Here is a 23,129-nt window from a genome sequence, read left to right on the forward strand (position 1 = left end):
ATTTGGGTCCCAAATATTTGGGACCTATGTACACTAAATAATCGCTAGCTGCTTGTCTAAAATTCACACCTAACTGGGCACCCTGTGTTTTGATTTGCTACATCTGGCAGCTCTCCCAAGGCCTCTCTCCAGCACCTCCTCACCCCCCACCCCCCAGCTCACCCCTTTTTGGCTCCATCTTGCAGCAGCAAAAACAAAGGGCTTGTCCAGGGCTAGGAAATGGGCACAGGGCCCCCCTCAGATTCCCTGTCTGCCTGACTCAGCAGTAAGAATCTCTGCTCAGGGTTTCTTGGAGGATGAGTCGTGTGACATAGGCAGGAACCGTGTTTTGCAAACGGAAGAGGTATTATGGAAACATCAGTTACCAGAATTTGTCATCAGAAGCAGCAGAGACCAGTCTGTGGAGGGTGTTTCTGGGGACTGAGTTCCTTCTCTGAAGACTCGTTTTTGTTTTTTTGTTTTTAAAATATATTTTATTTATTTATTCGTGAGAGACACACAGAGAGAGGCAGAGACACAGGCAGAGGGAGAAGCAGGCTCCAGGCAGGGAGCCTGATGTGGGACTCGATCCCAGGACCCTGGGATCATGTCCTGAGCCAAGGGCAGATGCTCAATCACTGAGCCAACCAGGTGCCCTTACTCTTTTTTTTTTAATTGGGATAAAATTCACATAATATAAAATTTAACATTTCACCATTTTGCAGCCTACAATTCCATGGCATTTAGTACATTCAAAATATTGTGCAACCATCCCATGAGCAACTTCCAGAACATTTGTAGCAGAACCAGAAAGAAACCTCATACCCATTAGGAGTCACTCACAGCTCCTTGTGGCCCCAGAGTCACCACTGGTCAGCCTTCTGTCTCCGTAGATTTGTCTATCCTCGAAATTTCATACAAATGGAATCATATGACAATGGGACGCCTTTTGTGTTCAGCTTCTTTCAATGAGCTTAATGTTTTCAAGCACAATATTTTCAATCTACATGGTAGCACATGCCGGTACTTCTTTCTATTTTATGCCCAAATGATATTCCATCATATGGATACACAACATTTTGTTTACCCATTTATCAGTTGATGGACATTTGGGTCATTTCCACTTTAGACTGGTGTGAGTATTGCCACTATGAACGTTCCTCTGTACATTTTTGTTTGAATACCTGTTTTCAATCACTTTGTGTATATATTTAGCTCTGGAGCAGCAGCTGTGCCGTTTTGCATGGCCACCAGCAACGTGTGAGTTTCAGTTTCTTCACGTCTGTCTCAATACCAGTTATTTTCCATTGAAAAAAAATTTTTTTTTTCTATGACCACCATAGTGGTATCTCATTGTGGTTTTGATTTGCATTGGCCTGATGATTAATGATGGGGACCATTTTTTTTCCTGTGATTCTTGGCTGTTTGCAGAAACATCTCCTCATGTCCTCTGCCTATTTTTAACTGAATTTTATTTCTTATGGGAAAATATATAAATAACATTAAAACTTACCATTTTAACCTTTAAAAAATTTTTTTAAAGATTTTATTTATTTATTTGAGACAGTAAGAGCACAAGCAGAGAGGAGGGTCAGAGGCAGAGGGAGAAGCAGACTCCCCACTGAGCAGAGAGCCTAATGTGGGGCTTGCTCCCAGGACCCAAGCCGAAAGCAGACACCTAACTGACTAAGCCACCCAGGCACTCCCCACTTTAACCATTTTTAAGTGTACAGTTCAGTGACATTAAGTACATTCACAATGTTGTACAACTATCACCACCGTCCAGCTCCAGAACATTTTATTTAAAAAACCTATAGTTTAGGGATGCCTGGGTGGCTCAGTGTTGGAGTCTTTGGCTCAGGTCATGATCCTGTGGTCCTGGGATCAAGTCCTGCATCAGGCTTCCCGCAGGGAGCCTGCTTCTCCCTCTGCCTATGTCTCTGCCTTTCTGTGTTTCTCATGAATAAATATAGAAAATCTCAAAAAGAAAAAAACAACCCACTATTTTTTAAAAGTAGTTTTAAGAGATGCCTGGGTGGCTCAGTCAGTTGAGTGTGTGACTCTTGGTTTTGGCTCTGGTTGTGATCTCATGGTTGTGAGATCGAGCCCTGCCCACATGGGCTCTGTGCTCAGTGTGGAGTCTGTTTGAGATTCTCTCTCCTTCTCCCTCTGCCCTGCTCTGCCCCTCCTGCTTGTGTTCTTTCTCTCAAGGAAATAAATACCTTTTTAAAAATATTTATTTATTTATTTATTCATGAGAGATACAGAGAGAGAGAGAGAGAGAGAGAGAGAGAGAGAGAGAAAAGAGACATAGGCAGAGGGAGAAACAGGCTCCACGCAGGGAGCCCGATGTGGGACTCGATCCTGGGACTCCAGGATCACGCCTTGGGCCATAGGCAGGCACTAAACCTCTGAGCCACCCAGAGATCCCTAAATAAATACATCTTAAGAAAAAAAAAAGCAGTTTTAAGTTCACAGCAGAATTGAGAGGAAGGTACAGAGATTTCCCATACCCTTGTGTCCCCCCAACCCCGGCATGCACAGCCTCTTCTGTTATCAACATTCCCCACCAGAGTGGGACATTTGTTTCTCTGTTTCTGCCAATAAGGCAGTCGGGATTTTGGTAGAGATCATATTAATCTGTACATCAGTTTGGGGAGCCACATCTGTGAAGGTTAGTTTTACGCATCAACTTGGCTAGGCTATAGTAGCCGGTAATTCAAGTAAACACTAATCTAGGTGTTACTTTGAAGATTTTTTTTTTAGATGGGGTTAACTTCTACAAGTTGACTTTAAGCAAAGGAGATTATTTGGGTAATTTGGGCCTCATCCAATCAGTTAAAAGGCTTTAAGAGCAAAACTGAAATTTCCCAGAGGAAGAATTATACCTATGGGCCAGAGCTTCTGCTTCTGCTCCTGCCTGAGAGCTTCATCTCTCTCTCTTTCTCTCTCTCTCCCTCCCCCATCCTATCCTGTCTACTTCCTACCTATCCATCCTATCTACTCTATCATCTACCTACCTATCTTTCCATCTATCCATCCAACCTATCATCTATCTATCTATCTATCTATCTATCTATCCTCTCCTTCAAGTACAGTTTCTCTAATAGAACTCTGATATACTAGGTGAATATCTTTCCATTCATTTAGGTCTTTAATTTCTTCAGCAATATTTTGTAGTTTTCAATGTACAAGTCAAAGTTCCTTAAATTGTTTTCTGAATTTTATTTTTGTGTCATTCCTTGCTAGTGTTTAGAAATGCAACTGATTTTTGTATGTTGATCTAATCTGGCCACCTTGCTGAACTTGTTTATTAGCACTGATAGGTGTTGTTGTTGTTGTGGATTCCTTTTCCTACATAAAATCATATTGTCTGTGAGCAGAGACTGTTTTACTTCTTCCTTTCCAATCTGGATGCTTTTGATTTTTTTTCACGTGGAATTGTCCTGGCTAGAACTTCTGGTACAATGTTGGATAGAAGTGGCAAAAACAGACATTCTTACTTGTTCTTGACCTCAGGGGGCGGGTAGGGGGGGGGGGGGGGGGGGACGTCTCCAGTCTTTCACCATGGAGGATGTTAGCAGTAGACGCTCTTTATCAGCTTGTGGAAAGTTTTCCTTCTATTCTTACTTTGTTGAGTGTTTTTCTCATGAAAAGGTGTTGGATTTTGCCAAATGCTTTTTTAGCATCTAGTGAGATGATCGTGTGCCTGGTTCGTTTTCCTCCCCTTCTCTGAAGCACTGGGCTGGAAATTCAATCTCTGTGGTTTCTCAGGGATTAAAAAAAGAGTCACAGCTTTACAGCTCTCCCCATAAATAATCAAAAACTCACAGGCGCAGTTAAGTGTTTAGGATATATGAAAAAAGCAAAGCCAGCTCCAGTTGTGCTTAGCAGTTGCGAGGAGAAAAAGGAAGTAACATTGAGAAAAAGACAGCAGTAAATTCAGTTGTGCAATTACTTTTCCCCTGCAGAAAGGAAGAAGGAAAGAAAGGGGAAGGGGAAGGCAGGAAGGAGGGAAGGAAGGAAGGATAGGAAGGGAGGGGGAGCATTCACACAGGGCCATTTCTTAAAACATTTTGCTCTGAGTTTCTCTAAGGCTTTTGTTTTGCTAGTGGCAGCCTGTGATACTCTGGCTTCATGTCAGGACAACAGGTCTTCTTGCCCACATTGAAAATGGAGAATGGCAGAGGTTGGGCATAACTCAGCTTCCTCTATAGTTTTAAAATAAAAGATTGGCCTCACTAATAACACCTGCCTGGCAATTTATCATGGTTGGGAGGACTTTGAAATCCCCTCCTCCAATTGACTAATACATCCACAGCTGATAATGGCTGGGTCCACCTGGTGAAAGGTGGTGAGCGCTTTGGACAAGGACGGAGGGGACAGTTTGCTGTGGGACTTTGGGCAAGTCACTGTCCCTGTCTGGGTCTCACTGTAAAGGCAGCTGGATTCTATCACTGGAGGATGGTCCAGTAGGATCCAGGTCTATGAATCCCTCTCAAGTGGCTCATAGGCTCTTCCACCCAAGTGGCATTTCTCTAGATGGCCATATTAGGGTTCCTTGCATCTCCAGGACTTTGTACTCTGAAAGCCACACAGGCTCCTGAATGCCTGGTGAGGACTTCTCAGAGTCCCCTGCTGGATCAGGGCTGCTGTTAATACTCTAGCAGGCAGACTGGGCTCTGATCAGATAGGCAGGCAGCACCCATTTAGGGGCAGAAGATCAGATACAGACTTCCAGAGCTTTTAGCCAGGGAGAAAGTACCTAGGGGTGGTGGACCACCCTGGGGGCCTAGGAAGTAGTAGCACAGCAGATTGGTTTTATTTAAGACCTAATCTGTGCTAAACCCTTCTCGGTGCATTCTTAGACTTTATGAGACAGGTACTGTTATGCCCATTTTATACACAGGAAACCGAGGCCCAGAGGAGTGCGTGACTTGCCCAAAGGCACACGGAGTATTTCGGGCTGTGTGGATGCATCTGAATGTGCAGGACTGAGTACTGGGGAGAGAAAGGCCGCCCCACGGAGGGCAGGGAACCTTGGACCTGGGACTGGAGGCTGATGGGCCCCCGCTGCCTGAGGGTGGCGGGAGGAAGGAATGCCAGAGATGGGGGGCCTAGGGGAGCGGGGAGAGCTGGAGGCGGGAATCAGGACGCGGAGGGGAGGGGATCGACTTGCAGGAGCGGAATCCCCAAGGGGCGACCCAGGACGGGACGATGGGGGGCTCCGAGGTCAGCGGGGGCGTCCCGGGAGTGAGCCGGGTCGGGGTGTACTCTGCGGGGTGTCCCGAGGAGCGGAGGGGAGGGGCAGAACCCGGAGGGTGGGCAACCTCGGGCAGGGACCCCGCCAGGCTGCGCTGGGTGGGCGAGGAGCGGGGAGAGGCGGGAGCCGGAGCTGCCCCGCAGCCCGCCCCGGCTCGGCTCGGCTCGGCCCGGCTCGGCCCGCCCCCTGCTCGCCCGGCTCGGCCCGCCCCCTGCTCGCCCGGCTCGGCCCGCCCCCTGCTCGCCCGGCTCGGCCCGCCCCCTGCTCGCCCGGCCCCGCCCCCAACCAGGGATCGCCCCGCCCCAGCTCGGCAGGCCCCGCCCCCTGCTCGGCCCGCCCCGCCCCCGGCCATGGCTAGCCCCGCCCCTGCCCGGCCGGCCCCGCCCCAGCTCGGCAGGCCCCGCCCCCTGCCCGGCCCGGCCCGCCCCTGCTCGGCCCACCCCGCCCCGCCCCCCGGCCGGCCCCGCAGCTCGGCGGCACCGCGCGCTCAGACCTCCCGGCTCGACTGGCGGCGCGGGCGGCGGTGAGTGCAGCGCGGGCGCGGGCGCGGGCGGGGGCGCGGGCGGGGCGCGGGCGGGGGCCGGGCTCGGCGGCGTGAGCCCTGGCCCCGGGCTCGGGAGCAGCCGCCGCCGGGAGACCCGGGGCATCGCGCGGGCGGCGGCGGCGACCCCGCGGGCCCCGGGGGTCGAGGCGGGCTGGAGGGCGCAGGGGTCCGGCCGAGCTGTTCCGCGCGGGGCCCGCCGGCGCCGGCTTCCCCGACCGCGAGACGGGCTGGGTCCCCGCCCTGCGGCCCCGAGTGGGCCTGTCGCCCGCGCTGGGATCGCCCCGGAGAGTTCCCGGACGCCGGCCTCAGACCTTCGGCTTCTAAGGGCCGCCCCCGCCATCCTGGGCCGGTGCCTTTGCGGGCGCGCGGGCGCCTCGGGAGCCCCCGGGGGGGAGCCGGACCGAGCGCGGAGGCAGCCGTGGCGCCGGCCAGCCCGCCTCCCCGCGGGTTCAGGGGGCCCGGGGTGAGCGCAGGGGTGGCCCGGGCCCGCCCACTGCCGGTGCCGGAGGTGGGCATCACCCCTCCCCCGCCAGGCCTGGCAGGTGAGCCGCTCCCCTCTGCTCTGCAGGTCAGACCTGGGCGGTGGGCTTGGTGTTGTGTCCGCACCTCCTGGTCAAGGTCAGGAGATGGGGAAATGGGCATATTCTGGAAAGGGCGGTACATTCCAGGCATCAGGCCAGTTGGACCTTCACTGGTTTTCTGGTCACTTTTGTGCTTCTGATTCATGGGGCGGATGTCATTACTTTTTGGACTGACATTTGGTGTTCAGGGAAACCTAGTTTCTGGAAGCCACCGGCCTCCCCTTCCTAACCCATCAGGTTAGACTCTCCCACCCGGCTTCCCAAGAGGGGTAAATCCCTCCGGTTGGCCTGGTAGCCTGGTAGCCTGGTGCTGGTTCAGGGGCTGCCTGGAAGGCAGGTTAGCCCTGCAGTTCCCCTGGGGCCCTTGTAAGGAAAGACTTGGCTTGTGTTGGTATATGCTTGACTACCTCGCTTACCTTCCTACCCCCACCCCCAGCCTTTTCAGGGTACTTCTTTTAAAATAGGACGAACCTGGCTGCCATTGTAAAGGGAGGCATGAGCTGGTATCTGGGACTCCACCACCGTGTTTGGTTTTATCATAGTTGGATCAGAATCCAGAGAGCAGGTGACTGGTTCTACCTGGCATGGAAACACCCTATGCCGCACTTGGCTTAACTCTAAGCCGGCCTTTGTCTGGGATCTGAATGTGCACCAGCCTCTCTAAGAAATACCTAGTATGGAGGAGGCCCATCTTCCCTCTTTCCTGTTACTTCAAGGCATTAAGAATAGGTGCTTTCATTCACATTTGGAAAAGTATCCCTGTCGTGTTTTTGTGGATTAAGTGACTTGGGTGATTGATCTGAGACAAAGGATCAATTTCGTAGATCTCTAAAATACTAGATAATTTGGTGAGTGGACCTCCCTCTGCTCCTTCGGTCCCCTTTATGGGCTGGCTGTGGGGGAACAAAGTGCTACCCTTGCCCTTTAAAAGACACAGGAGAAATGGCTCCTGGCCCTGAGGGGTCTACACTGTGGGTTGAAAAGGGAGACACATGCAGGTGAGAAAGTCAGTGCTTTCTAATGCCTGGAAGGATCTTGAGGGGAGTGGGAAGGAGGGAGGTGTGAGCAAGGAGCCAGGATAGTCACAGTGGGTTTAGTAGCAAAGCTGAGGCCTGTGCTTCTGTGGCAGAAGGGGCAGGTGGATATGGGGAGCATCATTCCAGAGGCACAGAAGGGTCTCGGCAAAGCTTCAGAGGAGGCACAGACAAGACGAGGGTTGGACCATAAAAGGGGAACCACTGGAGGGAGGAGCCAGAAGGCATTTCCAACCCAACCTAAGTTAATTTTCAGAGAGATCAGCAGTACATACTCTTGCTGTTAACCACCCCTACTGAATGGAGGCGTGTATGATACCACTCTAAGAAGGGGCTAGTGCCCATCTGGAACTTAAAATTGTCTCACCAAAGATGAATTTTTTTTTTAAAGATGAAATTTTTAAAAAAAGATTTTATTTATTCATGAGAGGCACAGAGAGAGAGAGAGAGGCAGAGAGAGAGGCAGAGAGAGAAGCAGGGTCCTCAACGCAGGGATCCTGATGTGGGACTTGATCCCAGGACCCCCAGGATCATGCCCTGGGCCGAAGGCAGGCGCTCAACCACTGAGCCACCCAGGCATCCCACACCAAAGATGAATTAACCCAGAGCTACAGTGATGGTGAAAGAAAGAAGGCTCATAAGAGGAAGTCCTAGAGCCTTGGCACCACGTACAACCTGTCCTGTATTTCTTTTTGCTTTTACTGCAATGACAATAGCCCAGTGGGAGAGGTGGTCCATCTCATCATGTAGACAGACCTCCTTAACTCTGCCTGTCGCTAGTACAGACATGTTGATGATGTCTTCGGTGCCCACTTGGCCTGCCCTGGTCTGTTCTGAATTTGTTTTCTTAACCTTAAAATTGTTATTTGTGCTCAGAGTGGTGCTTTCCTAGGTCCCTGCAATTTCTTCTTACTGTTTCAACCCCTGTTGGTATTTTGGGCCGCTTTGGCAACACTTCCTTGGCTAATATAGTTGTCCCTCGGGTGCACATGACTTCAGTAGAACTGTGTGTAGTTTCACAGGCTTTAGTTAAGACACCGACAGAGGAGAGCCTGGCTGGCTCAGTCGATAACAGCGTGCAACTCGGGACCTCAGGGTTGTGAGTTCGAGTCCCGTGTTGGGAGGGACAGATTACTTAAAAATAAATCTTAAAAAAAAAAAAAAAAAAGAAGAAAGGAATCATTGAGAGTTTGAGGCAGGAAGTTCATTCGCTGAGATCCTAAAAACTTGAAGCACTCCCTCCTTTATCACTTTCTTCCTTATGGGTGTTAAGTTGAGCGAGAGAAGGATAGAAAAGATCTATTACTTAGGTCATGGAACTTTAGAATTGACAGCGTTCCTGAGGTAAATTTAAGAGCTTGGCATTGACTTGCCTTAACCTTGAGTCCAGGGGGGTTATTTGTAGGCGATGCATTGATATTTTTGAAAGTTATATATAAAAAAAATAACACTATCACAGAAAGCGTGGAAGATAAAGAAGAAGTTTGGGCGTAATCTCAGCCTGTGAACCAAAGAGTTAGCATCAGTTTTCCTTGTTCGGCGGCTTGGCCTTTTATCGTGGTGCCTGTTTATTTCTGAAGCTGTAATCAGGGCACATACAATTTTGCATCCCGACGCAGTCCTGCTGATGTTCCCATTGTGTCGCTTCATCAAAACTCATCATTCCTGTGGAAACTTGCGGATGTGGTTTCACCAGGAATCCAGAGGGAAGTCGCCCTCTCTGATCCCGGGGAGCAGCCCACCTCCCCAGTAGAAGGATTTTCCATCCCGCAAATCACTGTAATTGGTACTTGCACCATATTCGAACCTGGCTTTCGGATGGTGGTAACTTTATCTTTGATTTGTGGGGCATGTCAGCCCGTGTAAACAGACACAATTCAGAGAACATGGCATTTGAAAATAATTTCTCTGAGATTTCCGATGAGCTCCTGTGCTTTTACTGAGGTAGCTTGGACTTGCATTTGATGGAGGTCAAATAGCCTAAGCCCTGTAGTACAGTTTTCTCACTTCCTTTCCTGAAGAAGGCTGGAGATCCCATTTTCCTTGTTTGTCTAAATTCTTCCTCATGCTAATCTAGAGTTTAGAAAGCACCACTCATTCGCCTGGGACATTTTTCAGAACCGTGGGCAGGTTAAATTCCATTACAACAAAAACAGCGTCACAGTATTTTTGTATTTTCAAGATTGCTAGCTAGTGGCCCTTAGTTTAAGAATTTTGAGCAATATTCGATTTAATACGTGTACAAGCCAGATAGTTCTTTAGAGTTTTTATAATCAGGTTTCGCTTCTGTTCACATTATTGGGTATAAATGGAACTGTCTTCTTAGGCATCCTGACAATTTGTAGGAGCGCCCTTTGCCCCTGCCCCCCTACATTTTTTTTTTCCTGAAGGAATCCCTCTTCCCCTGGGGTGATTTCAGTGATGCAAATATTCTGAATATTGGGAACTGGTCTCTGGGTTCCTTTTCTGGGGCTGGAGGGTGGGGGCAGGGAGTAGAAGTGGAGAATCTTCCTTTTCTCTCCTTGAAAGAACTGATTTTAAGAAGGAGGATTAAGTTGGTGGTGAAAAAGCTGCTTTATCTTCTCTGAAGGCCTTGCCCTTTTCTGTGTTGATGTGATGTATTTTTAGAACAGTTTATCACCCACATGTGTTTAAAACCACTTTGGGAGAGTTTTGAAATCAATGTTTTAAGGGAGATTTGTGGCCAGGCATCCTTGTGCATCCAGTTGGGAGGGATTTTGGAGATTCCTTAAACCTCAAGGCCTATACAGTCACTTACGTTTGGGGATATCTCTCCCCTTCCTTCCTTCCTTCCTTCCTTCCTTCCTTCCTTCCTTCCTTCCTTCTCTCCACTTAGAAATAATTAGAAACCCTGGTTCACTTCATCTTTTGCATTTAACCAAAATACACTTAAAAAAATAGCTTCTTAAAAAAAAAAAACCTTTAAAATTTTTTTGTTTTTTAAAATTGAACTTGAATGCCTTTGGGTGAGGCCTGCCTGCTCTGGTTCACCTTCTAGTTTAGTTTTAAGTTTGTGGGAAAGTTGCAGTTAGCCCAGGGAGTTCCCAGGACCCCTGGCCTGGTGTCCCTGTTGTTAAAAATGTCTCACGTCATCCCCACAGTACCGTCAAACCAAGGAACTGACACTGATGCCTCACCATTAACAAAACTCTAGACTCTGTTTTGGAGTTCACCAGTTTTCCCCCGACATTCTTTTTCTGTACCAAGGTCCCATCCCGGGTACCACATGGCATTTTAACCCCCTTTTCCAGCGTCCTCTGCTCTCACAAATGTCTCCATCTTGTTTTCATGACTTCTTGAGGAAGACTAGTCAGAGATTTTGTAGACTGTCCCTCAGATTGGGTTTGTCTTGGAGTTCTTCTCCTGGTTGCATTGGCGTTATGGATTTGGGTGAAGAATTGGCATGGGGAAATGCCTTTCTCCTGACATCTGGGGGGTATCTGACATCCACAAGACATTGCTAATAATGTGAACCTTCCTCACTAGGTTGAGGTGGTGGTTGCCAGGTTTGCCCATTGCCAAGTTCCTATCTTTGTCTTTTTGTAGATTGTCCCTTAAAAGCAAGATACTAAATCCAGCCCACACTCAGGAGAGAGGAATGGAGAGAGGGAGGGGTATTGACACACACCATTTGGAATTCTTCTGTAAGGACGGTTTGTCTTCTATATTTAATAAATACACACTTGTAAAGAGCTTGCATGATAGATATTGCCATCGTATATGGGGTGTAGATGCTGTGTATGTGCATAAAATCTCTGTTCTATGAGGATGTCGTGTGGGCATCACTCTCCCAAAGCCCTCTGGGGACCCGGGAGAAGTGTAGAACCCAGTCCTTTCCCTGGAGGGGTGTAATATGGTCCAGTTAGGGAGACAGGAAACAATTAGGACGCATGAGGACAGCATATGTTGTGGAGGGCTGGATTGTGTAGGTGAGGCCAGGCATACGGGGGCAGTCTTTAAGGGAATTCAGTAGGTAATGTTTACCACCCTGTTCTCACCTAAAGGCTTGCTAAAGGCGAGGTGGATGTTTCCCATAATTTTCAAAGACATGACAGTTATAATTCCAGCAGTCAACTGGAATATAGCCAGAATGGAGGAAATAAGCAAATATGAGACTCCCGAGTAACACAGATATTTATCATCAAGACAGACGCCCAAATATGTTTACCTTACTCATAGGAGACACCCAAGGAAAACTCGTAACTCTTACTTTACATAGAGTTCTTACACTGTGGGTGCGGGTTTCCCATGCTCAGAGGCTTTGACACAGCAAAGGCAGGGGTGGGTGGGAGCTGCCAGCAGCCACAGGCTGGACCTTCTGCAGTCTGGGACAGCACAGAACCACCAGATGCGACCCAGGCATTGTCATCTTCTTATTCTTTGTAGACTTTAAGGAAGCAGAGAGAAATATGGGATCGATATTAGAAAAAAGTTCAGGTGCTTTTTGGGGAGGGATGCTGAAGAAAGCCATCAGTCAGAACGAAGCAGTGTCAGAAGTCACGAGGCTGGAGTTTTTGTTGTGTTCAGCCATGAGTGGGGAGAGGGACCCCCTTGGCTTTGGGCTCTTGGGCCTTTGATGTGTGTTTATACTGATGACAGTTGCTGCCTGGCTTCTGCTGTGGTTTGTTTCTCCTTGTATTCTAGGTTTTGAGGCTTTTTTTAGAATCTGGGATCCCTGGGTGGCGCAGCGGTTTGGCGCCTGCCTTTGGCCCAGGGCGCGATCCTGGAGACGCGGGATTGAATCCCACGTCGGGCTCCCGGTGCATGGAGCCTGCTTCTCCCTCTGCCTATGTCTCTGCCTCTCTCTCTCTCTCTGTGACTATCATAAATAAATAAAAATTAAAAAAAAAAAGTTTAGTATCTAACCCTCTTTCTTGGCAGGAGTTGGGGGTTTTCATGTTGTTCTTGGGATGCTGGTTAATTAAGCAGAACCCTTGTTTGGGGACCCCCTGTGAACGGTCCAGCCTGAGCCAGATTCTTGGCCATGGGAAGGCTCCCGTGATCCGACACCACCCTTCTGGCCAACTGCTATGTTCCCCATAGGACACAGGTGTGCCTGCTTCTGTGCGTCTAGCTACGCTGTTCCCCACGCCCCGACCTGCTTTTGCCTGTGTTCCCTAGACCCTCCACTTGGCTCAGAATCTGGACTCAGTTTCCCCTTTGGATCTGTTCCCATATCTCCCCCACGTTAGTTAACTTTGCCTCCCCAGAGGGACTCCTTAAGGCTGGCAAGGGAGGGTCTGTGTCTCCCTAGTCTCATATGAACCATCAGCCTTCAGAATCCCCTGCATAAAAAAATGGGTCCTAGCACAAAATTCAAAGAGAAAGAACTTTATATTGGTAAATAGGACATTGTTGTCTCAAATTTGGGGGTGATATAGTGAGAATAGTAGTTTACATATCTCCTCACCAAATAGAAGTAATCAGAAGCTTTAATCACTCTGCAAACACTCAGGGAGGAGCTAAAGGCCAGGTGCTGGGCAGTGACTGAGATGGTTCACGGGACAAAGGGCTGTGATGACATCATTTCACCCACAGGTGGGAGTACATGGGAGGCAGATATGGGTTAATTTTTATTTTATTTAATTATAAATATGTTATGATTAATAAATACTGAGTCCTGTAAACTTAATAAGCTATAATGAATAAACCTATTATATTGAATTTTTTCTTAATTTAATTTTTTGATTATGTAATATTGCTGTGGCTCAGTGTACAAACAGAAGACCAGGGATCCTTGGGTGGCTCAGCGGTTTAGTGCCTGCCTTTGGCCCAGGGCGTGATCCTGGAGTCCTGGGATTGAGTCCCACATCGGGCTCCCTGCATGGAGCCTGCTTCTCCCTCTGCCTGTGTCTCTGCCTCTCTGTCTCTCATAAATAAATAAAATATTAAAAAACAAAAACAAAAACAAAGAAACAAACAGAAGACCAGTGAAGTGTAGGTGAAGAACGTCCTTCCTCCTGCATCTCCCGGTCCAGCCCTGTCCCCGCTCACAGGAAGCCACCGTTAATCAGTTTCTTATATATCCTTTTGAGACATTTTTAATATATCCTATAAGGAGATAGGTATATCCTTCTTCCTTACACCCAAATGATGGCCTGCTGTGAACACTCTGGGGCTTTGTTCATGCAGTGATATGTCGAGAGAGATGCATTTCCACACATAAAACTCTTGCTTGTTCTGTTTTGGTGGTTGTGTATTCCCTTGACATAGACGGGCCATCACCGATCTGCCCGGTCCCCTGCCGATGGATAGTTAGGTGGTTTCTGGCCACGCTGCAGTGAATAACCCTGTGTGCTCGTCATTTGTCACTTCACCCATGCATTGGGTATCTTGGCTGCAGATGCCTAGAGGAAGAAATGCTGGCTCGAAGGTCTCCTGTGTGTTACCTTTTGGTAGATCCTTCCATTGTAGATTTACAAGAAAGTTGTCAAGTTAGTACAGAAGTCACATACTTACCCCATCCGGTTCCCCCCCCCCAAAAAAAAAAATCTCACATCAGGGTTGTCACAACTAAGAAACCGGCGTTGGTATACCTGCCTCTTAACCAACTTCAGACTATTCGAACTCAGAGGAAAACCTTTTTCCTACAGGATTCTGTTCCAGGATCTAATCCAGGATCCTGGGATCCTCGTTGTATTGTATTGTATTTCGTTGTTCTGTCTCATTCCCCTCTGGTCTGTGACCGTTTCTGAGACTTTCCTTATTTTCCGTGACCTTGGTAGTTTTGGGAGTACTCTCCTGGTTTTGGGCTTGTCTGTTGTTTTCTCATGATGAGCCTGAGGTCAAGGGGTTGGGGGAGGAAGACCACAGAGCTGACACATACTTTTGCCCCTGATCGTATCAGCAAGTGTGTGGTGTCCATGTGATTTCTCACTGATAGCAATCTTGACGGCCTGTCTCCGCACCGTTTTAACTGCATCTCGAGTGAGATGAGCATCTTTTTGCATGTGATGCAACTCCGCTGGAGTTGGATGGGCCAGGGTCAACCTGATTGGTGTGCAGTTGAGGAGTGGGTGCACACTCATCTGTCCCTGGGGACCTTTTGGGGGAGAACTGATGGGGAAGGAGACAGAGGTGCAAGCCTGGGCCAAGTGAGGAAGGCCCTCCAGCCTGGGGAGAAGAGGACAAGAAATAGGAAGTGGGTTTAGTGTTGTCGTGGCTGAGGGAGGAATGAGGCTGGGGGGTAGTGGTGGAGGGTGATCCCGAGGATGGGGAAGAAAAGCAGGAAGCCAGAGGGGCTGAGCACCCGGGCTGAGGGGAGAGGAGCCAAAAATGTTTTTACATCTTGGAAGACCTGAGCCATCAAAGAGCTCTTAGGAGAGGAGCCAGCTGAGAGCAGGGTTGGCAGGTGGAGGAGGCTGTTGGAGCAGAGTCCCCGGGGAGATGGCAGGCATGCCAGGGTGGCCACACTCACACGGTTAAGTGGAGTTTGAGTCAGAGAAGCGCTTGCTTGTGAATTGAGGGCAGGTGGACAGATGCCTGGGGCTTAGGATGGGAGGTTGAGGAAGTCAGGTCTGCAGGGGGGCAGCAGTGTGGGAGGGAGGGGAGCCCCCTCGAGAATCCACAGGTGGGGAATCTGGGCGACCCAGTGGTGAGGTGGGTGTGTTCATTCCCTACGGCTGCTGGGACAGATTACCACACGCTCAGTGGCCACAGTAACACACATCCATTAGCTCACGGTTCTGGAGGTCAGCAATCCAAAACGGGTGTCACGGGGTTAAAATCAAGGTGTAGCTGGCGTTTCTTCTGGAGGCTCCTGGGGATCATCCATCTCCTTGCCTTTCCCTGGCTTCCAGAAGCATCTGCGTTTTTTGGCTCGTGGCCCCTTGCTCCACTTTCAAAGCCAGCAGGGGAGCACCTCCTCTCCTCTCAGGTCCTCCTGCCTCCCTCCTAAGAGGAGCCTCGTGGTTACGTTGGGCCCACCAGGTACTCTCCAGGTACTCGGGGACAGCCTCCTCCTCCTCTCTTAACAAACACAGCTGCAAAGTCCCTCTTTAAGGGATTCACACATTCTGAGGGATTAGGATGTGGACGCCTTTAGGGGGCACTATTCTGGGTGGGGGGGTTAGGCAAACATGGAAAGCCATGGAGGTAGTGGCCCCAGAACAGGAGTGCGTGGTGCAGTGGGGTCTGCGCATGGATCTTGGCAGTGGGAACCTCTGAGCCACAGTGGCCAAGCGGTCCCCTCCCCGGTCCCTGTCTGCTTCCCCGAGTCATGAGCACTAACGCTTCTGTAGTCCCCCTCGTGCCTGGGGTTCTGAGCACACCCACTTGCTCCTCTCTGAGGTATGAGGACTGTTAGCCCATTTTCCAGACGGGCAAACCAAGGCATGGAGAAACTGAGCGACTGCCCCACTTCACGCCTGCCGCCCAGAAGTGGCGGAGTTGTGGTGTTGGAACCACGGGAGCTTATTAGTTCCAGAGTTTCTTGCTCTCCAACGTTTGACCGGCCTTTAAATTGCATCATTTTTAAAAATGTATTCCAGGGGCGCCTGGGTGGCTCAGTGGTTGAGCATCAGCCTCTGGCTCAGGGTGTGATCCCAGGGTCCTGAGATCGAGTCCCGCATCGGGCTTCCCGAAGGGCACCTGCTTCTCCCTCTGCCTGTGTCTCTGCTTCTCTCTGTGTGTCTCATGAATGAAAAACATCTTAAAAAAAAAAAAAAAGGAAATGAATTCCATCATATCGATTTTCTTTTGAGCTGTTTGGTCTCCTTTCCGTGCCTTGCCTAGTGACCCACCCACTCCTGCAAATGACTGGGGAGTGCATGCATGTGTTTCTGGAAACCCCATGCGTGACTGTATCCAGAGCACCAGGCTTCCCTGTCCCATCCCTGAGCTCGGTGCTGGCCATGGCCTCCGAGGCCCAGACTCTGCAGGGAAGCCCGTGATGCGCCATTGCCCAACGACACCTCTCAGCATCGGGCCTCACGTCCTTCTTTGCTTTTGGGGCTGCCTGGTGGTCATCTCATCAGAAAGGGATGGGAGGGGAGCCCGGGTGGCCCAGTGGGTTGAGCATCTACCTTCGGCTCAGGTTATGATCCCGGGGTCCTGGGATCATGCTCCCTGCTCAGCGGAGAGCCTGCTTATCCCTCTCTCCGCCCCTCCCCTCCCTTGTGCTCTCTCTCCCTCTCTCCCAAATAAATAAATAAAATCTCAAAAAGGGATAGGAGTAGGGAGGGAAAATGACCTGAGACTCTGTGAGTCCCTCATCTGCCAAGAGTATCTGGGTTATAAACATGCCCTGGGGATGGAGATGCCAGCACAGGTGTGACCTCTGTCCCCCGCTTTCCTGTCTACACGCAGCAGCAGGGGTTGCTGACATTTATGGCATCTTGGGGCACAGGATAGTTAGGGCCTCTGAGTTTTCTTGACACTGTGGACAAAAGACAGATTGTCATTTCTGGAGAAGGGATGACACACCATCCATTTAGACCCTGTGGCTCTAGAGCCACACCAAGGAGCAGGTAACGAACGTGCAGGGACAGGTGTTTGTGAGTTTGGGGTGATGGCAGTGAGGAGCCTGCCCATGAATCTGGATTTGGAATGGATGATACTATCGCAGGATGAACCCCTCCCCACCCTCCTCGGTAACCCCGAGCAGAACCAGGAGCAGATATCGGCACAAACCAGGGCACCTGCTGCAGAGCGCGGATGCCAGCGGTGACATAAACTTGTATTGAGGAGTAGAAAGGAGCCCATCTTGAGGTTCAGAGATTGTGGGGTTTTCTTTCTTCTTTCTTTCTTTCTTTCTTTCTTTCTTTCTTTCTTTCTTTCTTTTTTCTTTTTTTTTTCTTTTTTCTTTCTTTTTTCTTTCTTTCTTTCTTTCTTTCTTTCTTTCTTTCTTTCTTTCTTCCTTCCTTCCTTCCTTCCTTCCTTTCTTTCTTTCTTTCTTTCTTTCTTTCTTTCTTTCTTTCTTTCTCTTTCTGATTCTATCTTGTTCATGTTTGCACACCTCCACACTTCCCTTTCCACCCACATCTTGATTCGATCTCCCCGCCTTGACATCCCGGGGTGCCCTGTTGAGAAACACCACTCTCCTCAGGAATCCTGGGGGAAATGAAGGATTTCAGACCCAATTAAGTGACTCCAGTTCTGGAGCGTATTTGGTGACACTTTGGCCAAATACTCGTGTTACCTTGAGCTGAACCAGGAGACCATCTGTTACTGAGGCTTGTCCTTTATAAACATCTTCCTGCAAAACGGTTCTCGGCTTCTAAGCAGAGGTGTTAGGATAAGAGCCTCCCATTTACATTTGCTTCCGAGTCTTGATGCCATCCAAGATGGGTCTTGTTTTCTCCCCACATCTGTTGAAGCGTCAGGGTGAGCAGCTTGTCTTGGGTTGTCTAGAACTTTCCCAGGGTGAGCACCAAAATCCCATATCCAGGGAAACTCCTCCATCCCCGTGGGTCATTCAATAAAAGCACCTGTGATGTTTTGAGCCTAGTTCTAGGTGCTAGGGATGCAGATTCTAAGAAATTTCAATCTTTGTCCTCATAGGACTGACAGACTGATCGGGAAGCCAGACAAGCCAAACAAAGTGCTCTGTGACAAAGTGCTAGTCACGGCTAACACATACTCAGTGCTTCCGTGCCGCTCGTTCCTCTGGGTGCTTTTTTATTTATTCATGAGAGACACACAGAGACAGGCAGAGACACAGGCAGAGGGAGAAGCAGGCTCCCTGCGGGGTGCCCGATGCGGGACTTGATCCCAGGACCCCAGGATCATGACCTGAGCCAAAGGCAGGTGCTCACTCACTGAGCCACCCAGGTGTCCCGTTCTGGGTGCTTTTACAAGTGGACTCATTTAATCCTCCCATGAGCCTTAAGACACTACCAGTGTTCCCATTTTATGGATGGGATAACTGAGGCATCAAAGTCATGCCGTGAGGCATGCCATCTGACCAGACTCAGTCTGGCACCCTTGATCTCTACATGGTGGAGAGAGGTTCAAGCAGGAATTAATTCTCCCCTGGGGAGGCCAAAGATCACCTCTCCGGGGAGGTGATGCGCAAGCTGGAGGATGACAGTGGAGAGGAATTTTCCCGGGAAGGAAGGAAAGCCAGGGCAGTGGCAAGAGCGTGCCCGGGGACATGGAAGCCAGGCTGCAGACGCATCAAAGATGTGCAGCATCGTGGGTGGTGAAGTGGGAGGCGGGGTGGGGGGTGGGGGTTCATTGTGCCCTGGGAACCCCCTCCATCCCGGGCAACTCAGGATCTTCGGTCATTCTAGTCTTGGGGGCACGGGGCACGTCCAAAAGACCCCAGTGGTTTTGGTTTTAGGTAAATGGAGCCACAGGCTGGGCTGAGCTGATAAGCCTGGTGGTGAATTTGGAGGCTCGGCCTTGGCTTGTGAGGACTACGGCTCGAGGTTTCTAGCAATGTCTTTATTTCCCCCTTTTTGACTGAGGTTAAGCTCGCATTGCATAAAATTCACCATCTCAGAGTGTACAGTTCAGTGGCCTGCAGCACGCACGCTCTCATTGTTGTGCAAACATCACCTCTCTCAAGTTCCAGGACCTTTCTTTTAAAGATTTTGTTTATTTTTAGAGAGAGAGCCCACAATGAGGGAGGGGCAGAGGGAGAGGGAGAAGCAGGCTCTCCACTGAGCAAGGAACCCAGTGCGGGATTCGATCCCAGGATCATGACCTGAGCCGAAGGCAGCTACTTAACCGACTGAGCTCCCAGGCGCCCCCAGAACATTTCATCACCCCAGTTAACCTATGCCCGTTAACAGTCCCCCCCCCCCCATTTCCTCCCCACACCCTCCCTCCAGCCCCTGACCAGCACCGACTGACCTTCTGGGTGTCCAGTTCTGGGCATTTCATGGAAATGGACTCATACCCTGTGTGATCTTTGCATCTGGCTTCTGTCCTTTGGCATCACGTTTTCGCCTGGCGATCTGTCGGGGCTGAGTCTGCAGCGGAAAGGCTGGTGTGCTGGCCGTCGCCAGACTTCCCAGAGGTCAGAGACTTCCCAGGGGGCAGTCCCTTCCCCGGGAATTTAGGATTCCAGGCAGAGCACTGCAGGGCTCACCTCCGCAAACATGGGTCACACATCTGTGCGGGCACAGAACCAGGAGGATGGTCCCCAAAGCAGTGGCGGACACCTACAATAGCAGCCCCCGGTGGGGTGGGGTGTTTCAGGGAATTCCGAGACCGTTCAGGCCGAACTTTTTAGGAAGAGATCTGCAGCTGAAAGCGAGGCCTCTCTGAGTTTATTTCAGTATCATGAGGTCTCAGGAGCGATTCATTCATCTCAGCTCAGGATGTGAGGATCGCAGGGCCTGACAGCGTGGCTTCTCTCCAGGATTTTGAGGGCACTTTTCTTTTCTTTCAGCAGAGCCACGTTAAAAGGCTGGGGCTTGGGGTGCCTGGGGGGCCCAGCGGTTGAGCGTCTGCCTTCAGCTCAGGTCATGATTCCAGGGCCCTGGGATCAAGTCCCACATCAGGCTCCTCACAGGGAGCCTGCTTCTCCTTCCGCCTGTGTCTTTGCCTCTCTCTCTCTGTCTCTTATGAATAAATAAATAAAATTAAAAAAAAAAAAAAGAAAAAAAAAGGCTGGGACTGAGCTGCTCTGAGACTCTGCTGGCAAGGGGCTTTGCCTTTCCCACCTGGATGTTACAGCAGGTGGCAGCGACGCCTGGCACCACAAGGTCCTTTAACTATGCAGCTTCGGACTTGCATTGTATCTCAGGGAGGTTCCCCTTCTGTCTGTCTTTCCTCCAGAATGAGAAGGAAGAGCTTTGTGGATATCTGCTTTTGGTTGATATTAAGGTCCTGGGTTCCCTGGTCTTATTAAAGAAGCACTTTAATTTTGTTTTTAAAGATTTATTTTTTGTTGGGTCGGGGAGGGTGCGTGGCAGAGGGAAAGTGAATCTCAAGCAGACTCCTCGCTTAACTCTGGGCTTGATCCCAGGACCCTGAGATCATGACCTGTCATCAGTTGAGAAAATCAGTTGGAATCCACAATAGGTATTTTTTCACCCTGGCTTGAGCGTCTGCAGTAAATGCATCTTTTTACACATGTAAGGGAAGTAGAGAGAGAGAGGAAGGCCTTCCAATGTGTGGATCAAACATTTTCACGTTTCATTTGGGGGTAAGGTGTGCAAAACAAGGCTGCTGACTGTGTCTGTGTCTGCCGACCTGGGAGGTGTTCAAACCCTAGCCCTCCCTACTCCATCTGCGTGACTTTGGACAAGCAGCTTGACCTCCCAGCTTTCTCGTGTGTGAGATGGGAGGATGGTAATAGTGATTCGCTCAGTGGTGTGAGGACTGTGTGGGGTGACGCATGTGAGGGTGTGAAGTACAGAGCCTGGCGCCAGTTCATCTTAACACAGTTGTGAATCTGGGGGCAGAGGTGGGGAGTAGTTGATGGGTAGGGGATTTTGCTCACCCCAGGACCTCTGGACTCCCAAGAGTCTCAAGGAAGGTTCAAACAGCCTGGTTAGGGGCTCCTGGGTGGCTCAGCGGCTTGGTGCCTGCCTTTGGCCCAGAGCATGATCCTGGAGTCCCAGGATCAAGTTCCACATCAAGCTCCCCATAGGGAGCCTGCTTCTCCCTCTGCCTGTGTCTCTGCCTCTCTCTCTGTGTCTCTCATGAATAAATAAATAAAATCTTTAAAAAAAGAAAAAAACAGCCTGGTTATCTGGTACCCATAGTACCCCTCGGTTTCCTGCATGAGGATCCAGCAGGTTGCATGCGGATTCAAGACTCAGAGGACGCTGGCTGCAGAGGGAGTGGACACCAGCCAGTCCGATCCTGCGTGGGCCCGTTAGGCAGAGGGCCGTCTTCCCCGGGCTGGGCCCCTTCACCCTGCCCACCTCCCTTGGTTGCGGCCCATTAGGTTAAATTGTGAGTGAGCTGGGCATAGTCGGAAAAGAACATACGAGTATAAGGGACCTCAGGACTTGGTCAGTAAAAGGTTAAAATTTGTTTGGACAACTGCATTTATGACGTCAAGGAGAGACACGTTCTGGGCATACTAAGGGATGGTGATTTGAAAAACTCCCTGGCACCCAAATACTTCATCCCCTCTACCTCCCTCTCCCATTCTCAATGGGGACCCAGGGGAGCGAAAGTCAGTTTTGGGTTAGGAGAGAGGTAAAAAAAAAATTTAAAAAAAGAAAGAAAAGAAAGAAGAAGTCTTAGAGATGACAGTGGTGTGTGGCCCTCCCAAACTCAGCCCTCTCCAACGAAATCTCATTTCTTAGTATTTCATTTTCTCTTGTTAGGCAGAAATTAAATTATATTTAAATTAATTAATTAAATTTAAATATAATTTAATTTTTCTCCTCGGGGGCAAAGGGGGGTGGTGGTGGTGGTGGAGGCAGCTATAATGAAAACAAGACGGAGAAATCCTGTTCTTTATACCTGGGTTGGATGAACGAGCAACTGCCACACTTGGTCCTGAAAGCCCAGGAATAAATATCCCGTCTCTCCCTCGCTGCCCATTTAAGAGCGAGGCTCCCTGGTGGAGGAAATGGTGGAGACTTGGAGCAAAGGGAATTTTCAGCTAGGGACCCTGGGATTCCAAGGGGCGCATTTACAGGTGAGAAGATGGGGGCCAGGATCGTGAGATTTCCAGGTCCGCATCCCGTCTCGCTGTTAGGAATGCATCTCTGTGCATCACCTGTGCCTCCTTTCTTTTTCCTGTGACCTGCGGTCACCCTGGGCTGCGTGACCTGGGGGCCCAGCTCCCTAAGTCTTGAGAATTTCAGGAAGGTAGCAGCAGAGCCATGGGCTGAGCCCTGTCTTGGGGTCACCTGGTGCTGCAAAGGCTACAATACAAGCCCAGGGAGGCAGCCCTGGTCACATTTTCTGGTTCAAACAATGGGTTTGGAATGCCTGCCTGCGGATTTGGAAGCATTTGGAAGTGGCTAATGGCAGAGCCATTCAGAGATGGGCATCGCGCAGCTAGCTCCCTAACCCTGAGCGTTTCCTTGATCTCTGGGGGGACTGGGGGGTGGGGGTGGGGAGAACTTGGGTGGAAGATCGCCTTCCATGTGTCCTTTCCAGCAGGGAGTAGAGAAAAGCCACTCAGGGGCCTAATAACCCAAGTGGGGAGGGAGGAGGGAGAGCCCCTCGTTTGCTCCTTTATCCACCCCCCCCCAGGCTCCCAGTAACCATGACAACCTGGCACCGCAGACACTGCCCCAACCTCCCAGGGCCACTGTCGCCAAAGGCATTCTCAAGGCTGTGCTTTTATGTGGCCCCGCTCTTGGCTCTTGTGTGGAACCCAGAGATGCTTTGCTGTTTGTCCCACAGGGTATTAGATGGAACTGTGCTCGCGCCGCAGCACTTAGGTGGCCTGATCTGGAGGGTTCTGTACTGACCGGGGAGCGTGTGCGTGTGTGTGCGCGCGTGTAGTCTATTTCTGTGTCTTGCACCACGGTGTGCATGTCTGTGCGTGTGGGTGTTGCGGTGAGAGACTTGCCGGGAGAGCGCTGGGGGGTGAGGACCCGGAGGTGGAGGCAGGTTGATCGGATCCTTTACCACTGACAGCGTGGGCCTCCTGCCCCCTGGGGAAACCAAATTAAAAAGAAATGGGGGAGCTTTGGGAGAAAAAGAAAGAGAAATAGGCCCAAGCGATGTGGCATTTCCTGGCCTGGGGCCTGGGGCAGGGAGGCTTTGGAATTTCTATAGAAAGCCTTCAGACCAGCTGGTTATGGGTTTTGTTTTGCTTTTATTCCCCCAGCCCTGTTGCTCTT

The 23,129-nt window shown here is 50.2% G+C and overlaps 1 protein-coding gene across 3 annotated transcripts in view; it reads left to right on the forward strand.

The window, feature by feature from the left end:
• LITAF (lipopolysaccharide induced TNF factor) overlaps window positions 1–23,129 on the forward strand; it is a 61,530-nt gene that overhangs the window by 25,326 nt on the left and 13,075 nt on the right. Inside the window, exon 1 of one of the 3 annotated variants that reach the window (XM_072753847.1) lies at window positions 5,665–5,765. The exons of 1 other annotated variant lie outside the window; for it this stretch is intronic. Coding sequence is in view for 1 of the 2 variants with exons in the window: in XM_072753846.1 (XP_072609947.1) it covers window positions 11,021–11,066 (46 nt within the window). In the remaining variant the exon portion in view is untranslated. Of the gene's footprint in view, window positions 1–5,664; window positions 5,766–10,973; window positions 11,067–23,129 lie in introns of those variants that run through there. One more of the 3 variants, XM_072753846.1, reaches the window with a different exon arrangement.

The sequence above is a fragment of the Vulpes vulpes genome, chromosome 3, assembly GCF_048418805.1.
Source record: "Vulpes vulpes isolate BD-2025 chromosome 3, VulVul3, whole genome shotgun sequence".
Taxonomy (NCBI): domain Eukaryota; kingdom Metazoa; phylum Chordata; class Mammalia; order Carnivora; family Canidae; genus Vulpes; species Vulpes vulpes.